This window comes from Coptis chinensis, chromosome 8, assembly GCF_015680905.1.
Source record: "Coptis chinensis isolate HL-2020 chromosome 8, ASM1568090v1, whole genome shotgun sequence".
Lineage (NCBI taxonomy): Eukaryota > Viridiplantae > Streptophyta > Magnoliopsida > Ranunculales > Ranunculaceae > Coptis > Coptis chinensis.
In genome coordinates this window covers 16,870,010-16,886,366 of record NC_141463.1, presented here as the reverse complement: position 1 = coordinate 16,886,366, position 16,357 = coordinate 16,870,010, and the positions used below count along the sequence as shown (strand labels likewise).

Genomic DNA, 16,357 nt, shown 5'->3' with positions numbered 1-16,357 from the left:
GGTTTAAAAACTTAAAACATAAAAACACAAACAAACATTGTTCTCTAAATTCCTTTTTATATCAAGCATCAATAGGGTTGAAGGGTATTTTACTAGAAGTTTCCTACTTACTGAAAATTTTCCATGCCAACAAAGTTGGTCCAACCCACTGGGTAATGGTTAAATGGTATTTTACTAGAAGTTTCATACTTATTGAAAATTTGCCATGCCAACAAAGTTGGTCCAGCCCACTGGGTAATGGTTAGATAGTATTAATGCAACTATATTTTTTGGTTTCATATATGAGTGGTTTTGACTTAAATTTGGATAAGAAAAAAAAGCTGCTCGGATGTGGTTTTTTGTTTTGGGTAATTTCTCAAGTAGTAATCCATAATGTCAATCTGTTCCCAAGTAGTAACCACTCTTCAATTTTGACTTTTCAACCTCACTTTTGACACTTTTGCCCTTCTCCTTATTTTCAAACAATGCCCACGTGGACCTGCAACACTCTCTCTCCCCTCCTTACCTACTGCGCATAACTCTGTCATATTGTACCTGATGAGTTTGACTTTGCAGTGATGGACAACCGTTGGATCTTGATCAAGAAAACACGTTAATCAAAACATGTTGTAGTATCTGTGGTTGCTATAATGAAGAAGCAACTGACTAATAAACTATCAGCAACTCTCAGTGATTTTGGTTGTCAGTACATTTACAACTTTTACCTCGTATTTTGAGCCAACCTAAAAAAATAAGGACAAAAGCTCAAAGTTTATGTTTTTTTCTTGGTTGTTTCTTCTTCTTCCTCGTCATTGTCCCTCTGCTTTTTGTATTTTTAAAGGTTTGACATGGAAAACATGACACATTCACATGATAAAGGTATAGTTTGTTGTTTTTTAAGCTATCTAGGGTCTTGGGTCTACGGTTTTGTTCCACGTAGTTTAGTGTTTTGTTTGTTTGATGTTTCATCTTTCAAGGAAGAGGGTTTTGAAGACAGCTATAACGTCTCCATGCATAAATGCATGTTGATTATATAGTTGTGGTAGAATGTTGGTGGTTTCCATGTTGATTCTATATTTAATGTTGGGTTTAATATTAAGGCATTTAAGATAGATTCTGTCATAAATGTCCTGAAAGTGTTAGTTTAACTAGTTTGTGCTTAAATGTTTGAATTTACTTTTCAGTTTTATGGTTTATGGTTAGGTACTTCTTTGTAACCATCGTTTTTGGTTGTTTTTTTTTTTTTATACTTACTTGGTTAGGTACTTCTTTGGATGTTCTTATTCACTACAATGGGGAGATGAAAGCGGACAAGTATGGCCGGATGAAGTATGTTGGTGGCGAGGTGAAATTGAGAGTTTGTGATGGGGGTATTTCATTTGAAGGATTCATGAGTACCGTGGAAGGTGTGTTGTCGAGAAAGAGATCTACTTTTTCTATAAGATACTTGACGAAGAAGTCCCCGTGTCGAATTGATGAAGAAACAGATTATTTGAACATGATTATGAAACAAAGAAAGTCTCCAAGAAAAACAATGATGGTTTGGGTTATCAACGAAGTAGAAGTGGTAAGCAATGGACAACCTAATGTTAAGAAGAAAGAAGTTGCTACTAAGTTGTTTAAGAAAGACGAACTCCAAGCATTGTTTCTCCTGTGAAACACTCTTTTCTAAAACAGAAGGAGCTAGCTTCGTCGAAGCGTCCTATTAACCAATTTAAACTTGTCGATGAAGCAATTGGTAAGTAATGCAATTCCATTTGGTTAGGTCATTATTAGTGAGGGTGGGTACATGCTTTATTTCCTGATAGTTATGAATCTTTGGTTTTCCAGAAAGTCCCCTTGACCAACCCTGGAGTGGGAGAGTGGGGACTCATCAATGGGAAGATGTGGAGATTCACGACGTCGAAGAACACATTCAACCTCACAGCTTGTCAACGTTCGAAAAGGTGATGACAGGTAAGTCTTCGATATCAATGGGATATGTTGATAGATGATAGCTTACCTGTCACTGATAGTGGTGTGGAACTTACGGAGTGTTCATTGAAATATAGATATTTGGCCAGAGGGTGTTTCCTCTGAAGTTACACCTGAACCTTCAGTACAGATAAGAGAAACGGTTACACCGCCTTCTCTGTTTGTGGAAGGTACACATTATAGCCTTGCAAGGTAACATATAGTTCCAGTTGCTGATAGTGGGGAGCTAATTATCGATATAATGAGGGGCCGGTCAATGATGGTGATGAGCAAGATGGTGTACCGGATCTTGATCAACCTCGATTATGATGACTTTGATTCCCAAAATCCATATGGTATCTGAGAGGACGCCCCCGAGGAATATAGAATTTCCATGAATCAAAATATTGACAATAATGAGGGTGATGATGATGAAGTTGAAATACTACATGAAGTTAATTTTGAAGAAGAAGAAGTAGTACAAGTAAAGGATGGAGCTGATGATGATGAAGTTAGAGTAGTAAATGGTGGTAATCAAGATGATGATAATGAAGTTCAATTATTGGATGATGATTGTGATGTATGGTCTACTCCTAACCGTAGTCAAGAGTTTTTTTGGGGAGGCACGCCTATGACTGTTAATGATGAGGAAGGCCAAAGTGAACCTGATATTGAAACAAATGGAATGGTTGATGCTACACTATTCGGTGCAGAAGATCTCAATTCAGAAGACTTACATCAAGGATATGATCCTCTTCGCTCTCCCCATAGTCCAGAAACACCAGCTAAAGTGGATGGAACTCCTCCTCATGTGAACCTGAAGTTTGTTCCTCCTAAAGTAGGACAACACTATCCTACTCGGGATGATCTTATAAAAGACATGAAGTCATACGCAATAGCAAACATGTTTGATTTGCGTCGTGCGAGCACTTCTCCTGAGAGGATTTATATGAAGTGTAAGTCTCCTGGTTGCACATTTCATTTGTTTGCAAAAAGCCAATCGGTTACGATATATGGGTTATTATAACCTTCAGAGAAGCACATACATGTTCACAAGATAAAGCAATTGCAACTAATAAACAAGCTGATGCAAAATGGGTTTCAGAAGTTGTGAAATCGAAACTTAGGGACAATATTGATATGGCTCCGAAACAGTTGCAGTTGGAGGTTAAGGACGCACACCAGACAAATGTGTCGTATAAAGTTGCTTGGAAAGCAAAAGAAATTGCAATGCAAAAGGTAACTGCCTTGGTTATATCAGCAACTAATGAACGCAATAGTAGCAACAACTAGCTTATGTTTGTTTGGCTTTTTTGCTTGCAGATAAGGGGAAGCTTTAGTCAGTCGTACCAAATGTTGCCAAATTATTGTAAAGAACTTAAAAGAGTGGATTTAGATTGTTTCACCGAGCTGCAAACGTCATCAGCCCCTGAGCACAAGTTTGAATGTTTGTTTGTGAGCTCACGGTATAATTGTCCGAGCTTACAAAAGATGTCTTCGATCCATTGATTATGATTGATGGCACTTTCATGACAGTAGGTACAAGTCAATCATACTAACTGCTATCGCGAGCTGATGGCGATAGCCACGATGTTTCCAATTGCATTTGCCATAGTCCCAAAGGAAAATAATGACCACTTTGGGATTGGTTTACGGAAAAGTTAAGAGACCTTGTTGTTGGACGGAGCAAAACTTTGTTCTTTTCTCTGATAGGCATGTAAGCATTCTTCAAGCCGTGCCTAAAATACTTCCTAATGCAGTCCATTGCTTTTGTGCACAACACATTTCAAATTGTATGACTAAGGGGCTATTTGTTTTTTTGGGTTAAGTTATAAGAGGGTCTTATAAGACCATGTGTTATAAGAGGGTCTTATAAGATGGTCTTATAAAGTGGTTTGTTTTTCATTTTAAGTTCCTCTTATAAGCACTTGTAAAAATAGAAAAAACAAATACATAACATCTTATAGATGGTTATTTGACACATATAACCCTATTTTACATCACATTTAACTTGAATAGATTAATTTGAAATTAGTGTATAGTTTGATTTTCGATTTCAAATCAATTTTGATAATTAGAATATCGATTTTAAGAAACTACCTTAATTAGCGGTGGTGGTAGTGGTCTTAATTGCACGGTGGTGGTGGTAGTGGAGGTGATGATATTGGTCTTAATAGCACAGTGGTAGTGGTAGTAGTAGAAGTGGTAGATGTCTTAATAGCACGGTGGTGGTGGTGGTGGTGATAGTCTTAATAGTACGGTGGTAGTGGTGGTGGTGGTGGTGGTGATAGTACGGTGGTGGTGGTGGTGGTGGTGGTAGTGGAGGTGATGATATTGATCTTAATAACACGGTGGTAGTGATGGTAGTGGTGGTGGTGATAGTCTTAATAGTACGATGGTAGTGGTAGTGGAGGTGATGATGGTGGTGGTAGTGGTGGTGGTGGTGATGATAGTGGTGGTAGTGGCAGCAGTGGTGGTGGTGGTTTTAATAGTTTGGTGGTGGTGGTGGTAGCCGGTGGTGGCTAGGGCAATGGAGTTATTTGGAGAAGAAGATAATGAAAAGGGAAGAAGAGATAAATGAGGCTAGGAGTATATGGACGGGGGTGTTTGAGTCATTTTTCAAGTTATAAGACTTATAGAATTGAAGTAGATCCAATTTTGATACTTATAGAATTGGAGCCTCTTATAAGACATTTCTAGTAGAATGCCTCTTATAAGAGGCAAAAAACAAACAAAAAAAATGTCCAAAATCACTGGGCCACATCTTATAAGAGGCAAAAACAAATGGCCCCTAAGCAAGAGACAAAAGGGAAGGTGAAGAGAGCTACTGAAACTTATGAACAGGTAGAATTTGTAAGACTTATGAGCCAAATTTATTGTGCCGACAGCAAAGGTTATGCAAAGATTGTAAAGATTCCGAAAGAGTCATGGTGTTGTGCTTTTGCTCCAATGAGAAGGTATGGCATTTGCTACACAAATCACATAGAGAGCTGGAACAAGATGATACTTCCAGAGAGAGCTATGCCAGTGACATCTCTTGTCAATGGTATCAGGTTGAACATAATGAAACATTTTTATGACTACCGGGTGATGGCGTCAAAGCTGAAGACAAAACTGACCAAATCAGCTGAGGAAGTGCTCATCTCGTCGAGATATTCGAGTAGACGTTTCACAGCAACAAAGGCAAGTGAGCACGTTTACTCTGTGCAATCACTAGACCGTACTGACACCGTAGACCTTTTGGAGAGGACTTGCACATGCGGTTTCTTTCAGCAGGTTGGTTTTCCTTGTAGCCATGCTATGAAGGCAATCGATCACTGTAAGCTATGTGCATATGACTTTTGCTTGCATTGGTACACAAAAGAAACGATGATGGATACATATAGAGAACTAGACACCATTAAGAGGAAAAGAACGTGGGTTTGGGTTTATGATGGCATCATCGTCCGTCCATTCCGTTGATGAGGTGATGCCGGAAGACCAGAAAAAAATAGAAAGCTCTAAAGGAGAGGGAGGGGTGCAAAGAAGAAGGTGTAATACAGCGTTGTGGTGGTCTTGGACACAATAAGGCAACTTGCACGGTTGCCAGTGATGATGCTGAGTGGATTGATTTTTCAGCTGGGATTCCACCAGATTTTGAATATGAAGAGTACATATGATCTTTCTTTTAACTAATCACCAATAGTGGCAGCTTTGGTTTGTTTGTTTGAAATTGGCACTTGCAGTTGCATATATCTTAGTGGTAAATTGTTACCCTGTAGCTTTACTTCGGGGTTGATATTTTGGATAGTTTTGGTTGGCAATTTTGGTTTCATAATTAATTTGGTTTGAACGGACATCTTCTTGTACTATTAATATCAGTAACTATAACAGTGACATGGTCAGTCTCTAATGGATAGTTTCTTTACAAGTAGGCTAACATCATCAACACTGCCCTCTATTTTCATTTTAATAGGACCATCAATGGTGATTTGCAACTGGTTTTCCTTTGTCACCTTTGCTTCACTAGCAGGTGATTTAGCCTTATGTGTCCCTTCACCTTCTAGATCTATCCATTTAAAACCCTTGCATGGATTGGCCCTACATGAGAGAAACCTTCTTCCCAGACTATGTGGCTATGTACTTACACCATACCTCATATTCGTACTTGAGCATAGCGGACAGTGCGTAGTTGCCCATGGACAGTTGATCTTCCAGTGCCCAGTTTCCCCACACTCAAAACATTTGCTATAGTTGGTTAATGATGAACCAACATTTGTATTATTCTTGGTAGAATCCTCACCCCCACCCATTTTAAACGAGAAAAAAAAAAGAAAGAGAAATGGGATGGACCAAGAAAGGCAACCCATTTTGTACTTATAAAGGAAACACACTATTTTCCCGCCCAAGTGGTGTTGGCGCCAAACTATTCCCGCCCAAAACATTTCCCGCCTAAACTATACACAAATGTTTGATGAAACAAAATATTCCAATAACCATATTGCATTGCAGGACCTATCAGCAACTAATTCCATAAAAAATGCTTCACTAAAAACTTAACTCATCACTCCATGAAAGCATGAAGCAATGAATGACAAATTCCATCATCACAAATTCGTAGCTGATAATATTAACGGCACCACAAAATGATATTACCATACTAAAATTAGACAACTAAACACAAAATAGAAGAAGTTATTTGTTTCACTAAACACAAAATAGAAGAAGTAGCATCCACCTAGCTGTTTCATAGTGATTCCCATGCTCACGTACCGACTTCTTTAGCATCCTCCAAACTCTTCTCCAATTGCTCTTGTCTGCTTTTTGAAACAGTATCTGGATTCAACCCACAATTAATTATATCCATTCCAATCCTCTTCCTCATTCGATGGGGTTGCATATCTATTTTGTTTACTTCCTCGTACACCCCTCGAAGGCGTCCTAGATAGGCTAGGCAAAATAGGCCACAACTATTTGTATATGGTTGTTGGGTAACAGGCACAAACTCACGAGCCCAAGGGGCTCCCAAATCATGAGGTGACGATGGATCAGCATACCTCATGACATAAGTAAGACAAGTCTCTATAGCAAGTTGCTCATCAGAAACTTTCTTCAGACCAAGAGAATCATAGTTGTAGATTTTTCTCTTTCCAAAATTGTAGACTTCAAGAACCCAGTGGCTACCTTCAACTTGAAGAGGAATGATAAGACCCATTGCCCTGGATGGGTGTGCTTGATCTCTAATTCTTCCTTCATAAGGGTCTAAGTACTCTTTAACAACTTCATGTGGATGATACGCACCACTATCTACTCTGTCATCAGGAGTTGCACCACTGAAGGTTTGGTCTTCCATCTTCTTCTTAAAGTTTGTATACTCTCTGTTCATGAATTTCTACATCAACAAAATCATGAAGTACTTCATCAGTAAGGTGAACTATACAAAACAAATTCCATCAACCAATGTGATACAACTTACAGAAAAGTATACATCCTCAATGATAGTATATGTTTCTTCTTCTGGAATGTCATTTTCCTTACAATGTTGGATGTACCACCTGATCAACAGCTTCACATATATGGTGATCACCTGAGTCATAGAATTTTAAACATTATTATGCAGAAGTTGCTGATGGTTAGTATGTTAGTTGCTGATGGTTAATATGTAAGATAATATGTTAGTTGTGTACTGACCTCCCCATCTACCCACTCTCTTCCATGCAATGAATGGAAACTATGCACTGAAATAGACTGGTTGTATCCAAACACTCTAACATCTAAACAGTTTTGTGGACTGTACAACCTTGTGAACATCTTCCAATAGTACTGTAGTACGAGGAGGTCACCTTTGGTGGTGGTTTTCTTGATAAATGTTTTTGCCAGAGCAGACTTGATCAGCTCATCACATTCTTGTCCAATGTTTTCTTCCCATGACTGACCATGCATCCCTTGCCTTCTCTTCTTTCTTCTTTGGTGTGTTTCTTCAGTTTTCTTTTCCATTTCACTTGCCATTTGACTCTGTATGCGCACCACATCAGGGACCACCATTTCCCCCTCCACAGCATCATCATCATCTACATCATTATCATGTTCTCCCAACATCACATTATCATTTTTAGATTTCATAACAACAATAGATTTGGTGACTATCTACCTCAAAGGTTTGGCGGTTGTGGGTGACAATGAGCAAGTCGGGTTATGTCACTATTGCAAGAAAGTAAAAGCAGAAAATGTGACCTTCTCCATTTCTCGAGTTCGGGACTTCTTCCCCATCAATATCAACATCATCATTGGAGGGAACATCAACATTAGGTGTAGGCAAGGGACCATCACCAGGAGCAATGGCCAAGGGACTAATAAATGGCACATGCTCAACAACATCCATATTATAGACTTCCACTAGGGGACTTTGGCCAACCACATTCTCATCAACAGGCTCTTTCACACCTTCTTCCTGCACTTCATTGCTCAAAGACTCCTGAACCACATTCTCTTGACATTTGTAGGTATTTACAACCCTCTCTTCAACCTCCCCAACAAAAAACTCTGGAGACCCTCATCATTATCATAAGGGCCTTCATGTTCATGTTCATGTTCTTGGAAAAAACCATGTACATGGTCTTCCCCCATCACCTGGTCATCAAGAGGAGTCTTGGGTAACTCTTCACTAATATCTCTCAAAACATCAACTGCTACAACAAGATCAGTTTCACTACCCTCTCCCTCTCCATCTTCTTCTTCCTCACCTAAACCAATCAAATTTCTTCTTCTTTTTGGTTTGTTAGCTTCCTTGCTCTTAGCCTCCATGTCTTTTCTTTTCTCACTGACTTGACTTCTTTTCAAAATTGTTTGCCTTTTGCTAGCCTTTCTGACCTCTACTTTACTTAACCTTTGGTTTGGACTCTCACTTCTTTGCATACTCTGTTTCTCTTCACCCCTCCTCCTTACCATTTTAAACCCCGCATTCACTCCTCTTTTTCTATTTTCTTCAACCTCATGTGAAAGATCAAATGTAACTTTCTTAGAGGATGATGACTTCCTCTTAGGAGGTGGGGATGATGACTTCCTCTTCGAAGGTGGGGATGATGACTTCCTCTTAGGAGGTGGGGATGATGACTTCCTCTTAGGAGGTGGGGATGATGACTTCCTCTTAAAAGGTGGGGTAGACACAACTTCTTCCACAACAGCTTTAACCTTATTCTTAACAAACCGTGTAGTAGGTTTTTTGACAACAGCATCAGCATTGGTGTAGACACAGCTTCTTCCCCTTGTTTTCTTTGTTCTTGGTCCCTTCACAACCCCCTGGGATGATGATGGTTCACCCAATCCACTTTTCTTCCCACCCTGTAAAACCCCTTACAGTATTGTCTCCATACCTGTCCTAATTTCAGACTTGATGTCATTCCGAGCCACCCTAACCTATATTCAAAAGTTAGTTGAAGTAAGCATTGCCGGTGTATCATAGTGTCCTATCTACCTTATGAGCACTAACATAAAGTTCCTGATATATCCAGTTTACGAACCTATCTTATCAGTTAACATAAAACTACCATAGAGTTTCTGATATATCAAGTTTAAGAACCTATCCTGTGAGTCAACACAAATGTAATATATACTTCCTGATATTTTCAGTTTAAGAACCTTTCTTATAAATGCAACAGATGTCAAATAATTAAAAATGCAATGCTGATGTATCCAGTTGCAGAATATAATTAACAATGCAGAGTTTATAATCAACAATGCAGAGTTTCAATGATATGCTTACAAGGCCTTTCAGTAGGTGTGCCTGTCTCTGAAGCATCTCCTCTGAAATCGAAGCAACGCTTTGTGTGGCCTGTTGGTTGAAAGCCACCTTCATTACATCTTCATTCATTTCTTCTTTTTCAATATCCAAAGTGTCAAAGGCAACAACCTTACCCTTAAGAGGCTCGAACTTCTTCTTCCAGGTCTGGAGATGTAAGTTCTTGGGAGGCAACTGAACCCAATCTAGTATTCTTGGGAATTTACCATTCAATACCCTACGAGCCCCAAGAGAGGGGATGTGAAGGTATGCCCAAATATCAAAACAAATAACACAACCATAAACTGCAAAGGAGTCCTTCTCAGCTAACACATTTTTGTAAATATCATCCAAACAGTATTCTAACATCTCAAAGCAAGGTGTGCCCCATGGAAACTGATCAAAAGCAGCTAGGTCCTTTGCAAGATCAACATACCTTCCATCTACAGTCCTAGAAGATCCAGGAAGCACAACTTGGAGCAGCACATACAACCTATTGAGCCTAAATATATCACTTTTATCTTCACTACTACCTTTGGATTTTGCCACCACTAAAGCATCTAATATTTACGTCTCACTCACTTGATTGCTTCCTTTAAAAAACCTAGCACGAAATTCTGATGTGTTGTTCTTCACGTCAGTGGTGTAGAATGAGTTAGCAACATAGTTTACACTAAGACCCATAATCAATGCAACATCACTCTTCTTGAATACCAAATCTTTGTTACCAATCCGATAGCAAAGTCTACCAACTTTATGGCTAACTATGGCACAAACTAGTGTAGTTGTTGCGTGCATATTTTTTTGGATTTGCAAAAAGCTTCGAAAACAGGAATTCTCAAAATCCTCCCTTTCTTCCTTACTAAATCCACCAAATAATTTCTGCATTTTATCTAATGACATTCTACATGTCAGGTTAAGCTTCCTCATTTCTCCACTAATAATTCGAACCATAAAGATAAAATGAAGGTTATAATATGGAGATTGAAGTGAAACTAAAAATTAGGGTTTCCAAATTTAATTGAGGTTCACTAGGACAATTTTCCCCCCTAATTCCCAATTGATTTCTTTAAGTTTCGGTTATTGTGACACGTACGTTCCAAGGTCATTTCCCTCCACATGTCAGACTTCATTGGGTACCCAACTTCATTTCCCGCCAAAATACTGATGTCCATGTTGATTCCTCTATCAAATGAATAAACATATTCCGACCCTAGAACTATCAACAACTTTACTATACATTGCCTAAATAATTAATTCTAATAAGGTTAAAAAAAATTCAGTAAATTCAGTATAAAGATTAACATTCTACATGAAGCTTTTTAACATGCCGAAGCATGCTTGCCACTAGATATCATGAAATAAACATGGGTATTTGAAAAAAGAAAAAAAGGGTTTGATTGCCTTTAAATAAATAAAAGGTCTTCTACAAATTGGGGACACATGTCAATCCTCAAATTTCCCGCCAAAATAATGATATTCATATTCCTCTATCCAATTAATAGCTATATTGTGGCCTTAAGACTATCAGTAACTTTCTTGTACATTGATAATTATTTATGGGTACCCAAATTATTCATTCAATCCATTTAGGGTCCATTTATGGGTTAATTTCGGGGTAATTTAGTCGAGTTGCATACTTGCATGTCCTCTAATATGGCAACAAACGAATTACATTGGCTTTGACAAAGGGTCAAAATTCACTTCATTTTCTAAATTAATTTGGTCTTGCCTGTCCCTTCATTGTTTGTGTGTCATGATGACCATTTACGGTACATTAAGACTGTGAAAAGAAAACTAACCACCCCACATAATTACAACGCCTCGTTTCCCGCAAACATTTATCTTTAAAATCACTTCGAAATAACAGTGGAAATAGTCATCTAAAATTTGATCTCTATCACATTCTAATATTCTTTCTGTTAGCAACAATCTACCAAAGTTAAAACTTTTCTCTCCATCGTTTTTTATCAACATGCCTCTTCCTGGATGTTCAAGCGGTGAAACCACTGATTACTCAAGTGACGAGTACTCAATGTAGGATAGTTATTCTACTGATGACTACACTGATGAAGAAGAAGACGATGAAGAGATGTATGATCCTTATTTTGTTGAAGACCCTACTGATTACATGTGGGAAGACCAACATGATGATGATAGTTCCAGTTCTGGGGATGATGGCGATGATGAAGACGAGGAGGAAGATGAAGACGATGAAGATTAAGGGTTGTTCTGTATTTATGTTGGGGTTTATAGTTTTGTCTTAGTTTCTGGTGCTTTTGCAATTTTTGTTGATGATAGTTGTAGAACCAGAACATGTCCTGTGAATGCTGTGTAGATTTTGTTTAGTTTTAATGCTTTGTTGATGGTTTAATGGTTTAATATTAAGGGTTTAATACATGGGTTGGTTTAATTCATGATTTTTATCTTGTTATTTTTACAAGAATCTTATTATTTTTTACCATTATTCATGTTTTTGTTGGTTCTTGTAATATCTCTACATTTTTCTTATTAAAATAATTTTTTATAATAAAAAGAGTATATGAGCGATGTTAATGTAAATAACCGTCCATCTTAATGTTTACGAATCTCGAGGCTTTCAAACCACAGATGCGTTCGTGACCGTTCATTTGCATCTCTTCATCTCTAAGATAATCTGTGGTATCTATCCACACACCCATCAAATCACTTCAAATCAGTTAAAATAAGGAGAGAGAGTGTTGCAGTAGAGAGAGAGTGTTGCAGGTCCACGTGGGCATTGTTTGAAAATAAGGAGAAGGGCAAAAGTGTCAAAAGTGAGGTTGAAAAGTCAAAATTGGAGAGTGGTTACTACTTGGGAACACATTGACATTATGGGTTACTAATTGGGAAATTACCCTTTTGTTTTTGCTTTTTTGTTCCCAGGCCTCCATGGTAAGAACTCGCCTAGGGCCACCCCAAAATTCAAGGCCGCCCCTATCAACCACCTAGCTCTCTATAAAAGAAAATGAAGGATTGACAATATCAAATAGACAGCGGTTTATTATTTAACAATGCTTGAAGACTAATATATCATGCTCCCTTGATTGGGAGCAATGTGTACATCCCTAAAAAAACAAAAAATAAACTTTCAATGTAATAATTGTTGGGTTACCCATGTGGTTTATAAAGACATCAATAGACGGGTCTTCATTTTAAACAAACATTTTTGAATATCTTCAATCCTTCAAAGGTGCAGTGAAGAACCATCTAGTGCAAAAACATATTATTTTAGTTTATAATTTTTTCTTTTGTTTTTTTCTTGTTGAACCCGTTGATGAATTTTTTTGCCTTTAATCATCACTAAAGAAATATTTGTTCACAGTGTTGATGAGTTTCTTATATTATTAAATTTATTTATGTTAGAAATCATTACCATTAAAAGAAAAAAATGAGAGGGGAAGAGGATGTGGGGATTAAAGGGTCTCTCGTGGTAATTACTTAACTTGCTATTGTCACTCGCAATTTCCAAGTCAAACACAATTTTTCCTTTTTTTTTCTCGGACTGTGTTTGGTTCACTGAATATGGTTTCATCAAGAAAAAAAATTCGTTGAAAATGAAATGCCAAAATTCATTTGTCAAGAATGTTCGTTTTGGGTGTTTGGTTCATTTGTGGAAAAGTAATTCTGGACTGCATCAAGCCCATAGCCCATACACCCAGAGCACATGAACAATCCCCGAAAAGCAGCCCCAATAATACCCATCAAAACCCCAATCTCTCATAGACATGTCTTCTTCCTCTTTTCATGGACTGGCGCTCTCTCTCTCTCTTTGCCGTCAATAAGGAAAGCAACTTCCTTTTATTTGAAAAGAAAGTTGAATTCACTCATTTTGACCAAGATGAAGAATGTGTTTTCCATTTTTCTGTTTTCTCAAGTGAACCAAATAACCAAGAGATTCTATTTTCCAAGAAAATACTTTCTTTTCCTTCACTTTCCTTGAACCAAACACAATCTTTGGCTACGTTTGGTTCAAGGAATTTAAAATTCCTAGAAACTTGTTTCTATAAGAAATTATTTTCCTTGATTTCAAATTCCATAAAATCTTTTTCTTGTGTTTGGTTCAACTGGAAAAGAAAATGTTTTACAGGAATTTATTCTCCACCTGTTTGGTATATGGAAAAACTTTTCGATGAAAATGTAGTTAAGTTCAAACTAGTGTTGGATTTAGGAGGGCTGATATACTTCCTTGTGTCAAGTGTACAAAGGAAGACGATCCAGTTGAGTTGATGCTAATGAAACAGGTTCACATGCCAACTATGTTTAATATCTAAGGATTAAACTATTTGCACTAGAAGCTCACACTCATATCCAATCATAACGTCATATCCAATCAAGTGAAACACCAGTATTAGTATCACCTCAAGAATTTGTTTCACTATCACTTTTTGGGGTTTTCCCTACAGAAGGTGTGGGAGATTGTGGAACCTTCTGGTAGCTAGAAAATACATTTTTGCAAGATAGAACCTGCGATACACAAATAAAGAGAAATATAAGAGAACAATGTGTAGGTCTACCAATTAATATGTGAACTTCTGGAGCCCTGAATCAGAAAAATGCAAGCAAGATGAAAAGAGCTTCCCAGAATCTGATCAATGTTTTACCAATTCAAATGGCAAATATTGTTTCTGGAGTCTATAAAGGACTTATAATATACTGCTAAATAACCAAAAGTTTCTTATTAAGCTGCCATCTTATTAAAAAGACGAGCAAAGCATTACATGGGGTCTCTTCAACTAAAAGTCTGATCCAAACATTGCCCAAAAAGATAGGAGGGAGTCTATGCTTTGGAGGCTTCTAATGTCCCACCAAAATTCGTACAATCAAATTTATAACAGAGCAAAGCATTACTAAAAGTTCTTCTCCACTAAAACTATGATACAAACATTCCCTAAAACTATAAAATGGGAGTCTCCCAATTCAGATCCAACAGAGTCCCAATTCTTTCTAATAGACAAAAAGTAAAGACACAGCAAAAGCAAGTACTAAAATTATTATACCACTGAATACCAAATAAGCTACAAAAAGTAAAAACAATAGAGTAAGCCCCTCTTCTTAAAAAGATCCATTCCTATTTTCTTAAAGCACAAGTCACTCTCTTGTAGCAAAACTCGACAACCGATTCATACGAAGTTCGGTAGTCTTTGAAAGAAACTGCTTCCCAGCAAGAGGGTTTTCAGTTAGATACTCAAAAGTTGAGTTTAACATTTGAGTATCAAACCCTTCAATGTTCATCACTTTAGAGAAGATTCGGTCGCAAAAGCTTTAATCGACATTACTCACTGCATTTGCTAGGCGAGAAACTTGCTGCGCCAACCCGTCAAGCTTCGAAAAAGCTTCCTCCCACTGTCTACTCCTCTTTGCCTTTTGTGGCATCCCTTGGGTCTCGCTTACTTCTTCAACAGAAACATTTTCAGATTGTGTATCTCTGATTGCCTTCCCATAACTCCCTGTAGCTTGGTCATCCCCACAAACAAGAGACAACTCATCATATTGCTTTATTGGGACATTCAACAAGCCTTTTGCATATGGATTATCCTACATAAATTCAATATCAAAAACTTTTAACAATTTTGACAAAATAATATATACTAATATTTTACCTTAAACCAAGGCCAGAATCTCACTTCATTACATCGTATAATTGGAGGTGTTTCCATATCAGCGGTTGGTTCCACCACTAGATCCTTAGAACAATATGAAAATACCGATTAGTTGTTTCCCCCGAACATAAAAAATTATGCTTGATGACTCGGGTTTTAACGTTATGCCCTATAGTATGAAGGAACTCAGCAACTTGCTTTTCAACTTTAGTATTCCTTGAATCTCTTAACAAATTTTTTTCTTTAAATAAAACAACCAACTTTCGGAACGACTCTTTACTCATTCTCAAAAGATCGTAACACTCACTATCATCATTGATTATACCATCCAAATACAATTTTTGTCAATGTCACAATTCACATATGCCTTCCTTGGTATGCTATCGCTAGTGTGAAAGCGGTAGTTCTTGCACTTGTAACCTGCGCCATAGCTCCAACCACGGCAGCTACCTTACGTGTCCTTTCAAAATCATTCTCACTACTCATCTAAATAAAAAGGAAAGATCATACTCAAAACCAACATAAAACAGTAACAAAGGTCTACAAAGTGAACAACACATCACTATATAAACATCAATACACACAAATTAACTACCATCAACAATCTCGAAACACCATATCTACAACATCCAAACCGCATAAGCAACAAAACATAAAAAAATGAAAGCATATTCTCAACAAAATCATAAAAATGAACAAATTGGTACAAAGAAAATCACAACAACGACCCCAAATCGATTCTTTAATTGATGGTTTGAATCAAATAACAAAAAAGTGCCTTATTATACTCGAACAAATGCAGATTTGATCAAAGGAGATGTGTTTGAAACCAATTATTTCGAGATCTGAACACCCAATGTAGAAGTGAGGGAGATTAGGGTTTACTACTATCACCATTAATCAATGAGAGAAGAGAGAAGAGAGAGAGGGAAACTTACCTTCTTGAGCTTGATCAATTTTTTTTCTAGTTCGCTAGCCGTGAGTTATCGTCGGGATTTTTTTTTCTAGTTCGCTGGTTTGAAAATAGAAAACAACTTTCCTTTTTATT

General features: G+C 37.5%; 2 protein-coding genes across 3 annotated transcripts; both read left to right on the top strand.

Moving 5' to 3' along the window:
• The first annotated feature begins 2,316 nt into the window (after positions 1-2,316).
• Positions 2,317-3,350, top strand: LOC147480252 (uncharacterized). 2 transcript variants are annotated; one of them, XR_015206857.1, is made up of 3 exons: positions 2,317-2,888; positions 2,967-3,171; positions 3,256-3,350. XR_015206857.1 is itself a non-coding variant. In XM_086581367.1 (2 exons), coding segments are annotated over exons 1-2 (564 nt in total). In that variant the 5' UTR covers positions 2,317-2,326; the 3' UTR covers positions 2,969-3,176. The 2 variants fall into 2 exon arrangements, 1 of the variants encoding a protein (XP_086437493.1); XM_086581367.1 differs by lacking the exon at positions 3,256-3,350 and having other exon boundaries at positions 2,967-3,176.
• Positions 3,351-4,716: 1,366 nt separating this feature from the next.
• On the top strand, positions 4,717-5,394 carry LOC147480251 (uncharacterized). Its single transcript, XM_086578601.1, has one exon. It carries the CDS (start codon positions 4,717-4,719, stop codon positions 5,392-5,394), a length of 678 nt encoding a protein of 225 aa, XP_086434727.1.
• The last annotated feature ends 10,963 nt before the right edge of the window (positions 5,395-16,357 follow it).

Bases quoted from the DNA above. Each gene is read 5' to 3' on its own strand.
- LOC147480251 (XM_086578601.1), top strand. From the start codon at position 4,717: ATGGCCCCTAAGCAAGAGACAAAAGGGAAGGTGAAGAGAGCTACTGAA.
- LOC147480252 (XM_086581367.1), top strand. From the start codon at position 2,327: ATGAATCAAAATATTGACAATAATGAGGGTGATGATGATGAAGTTGAA.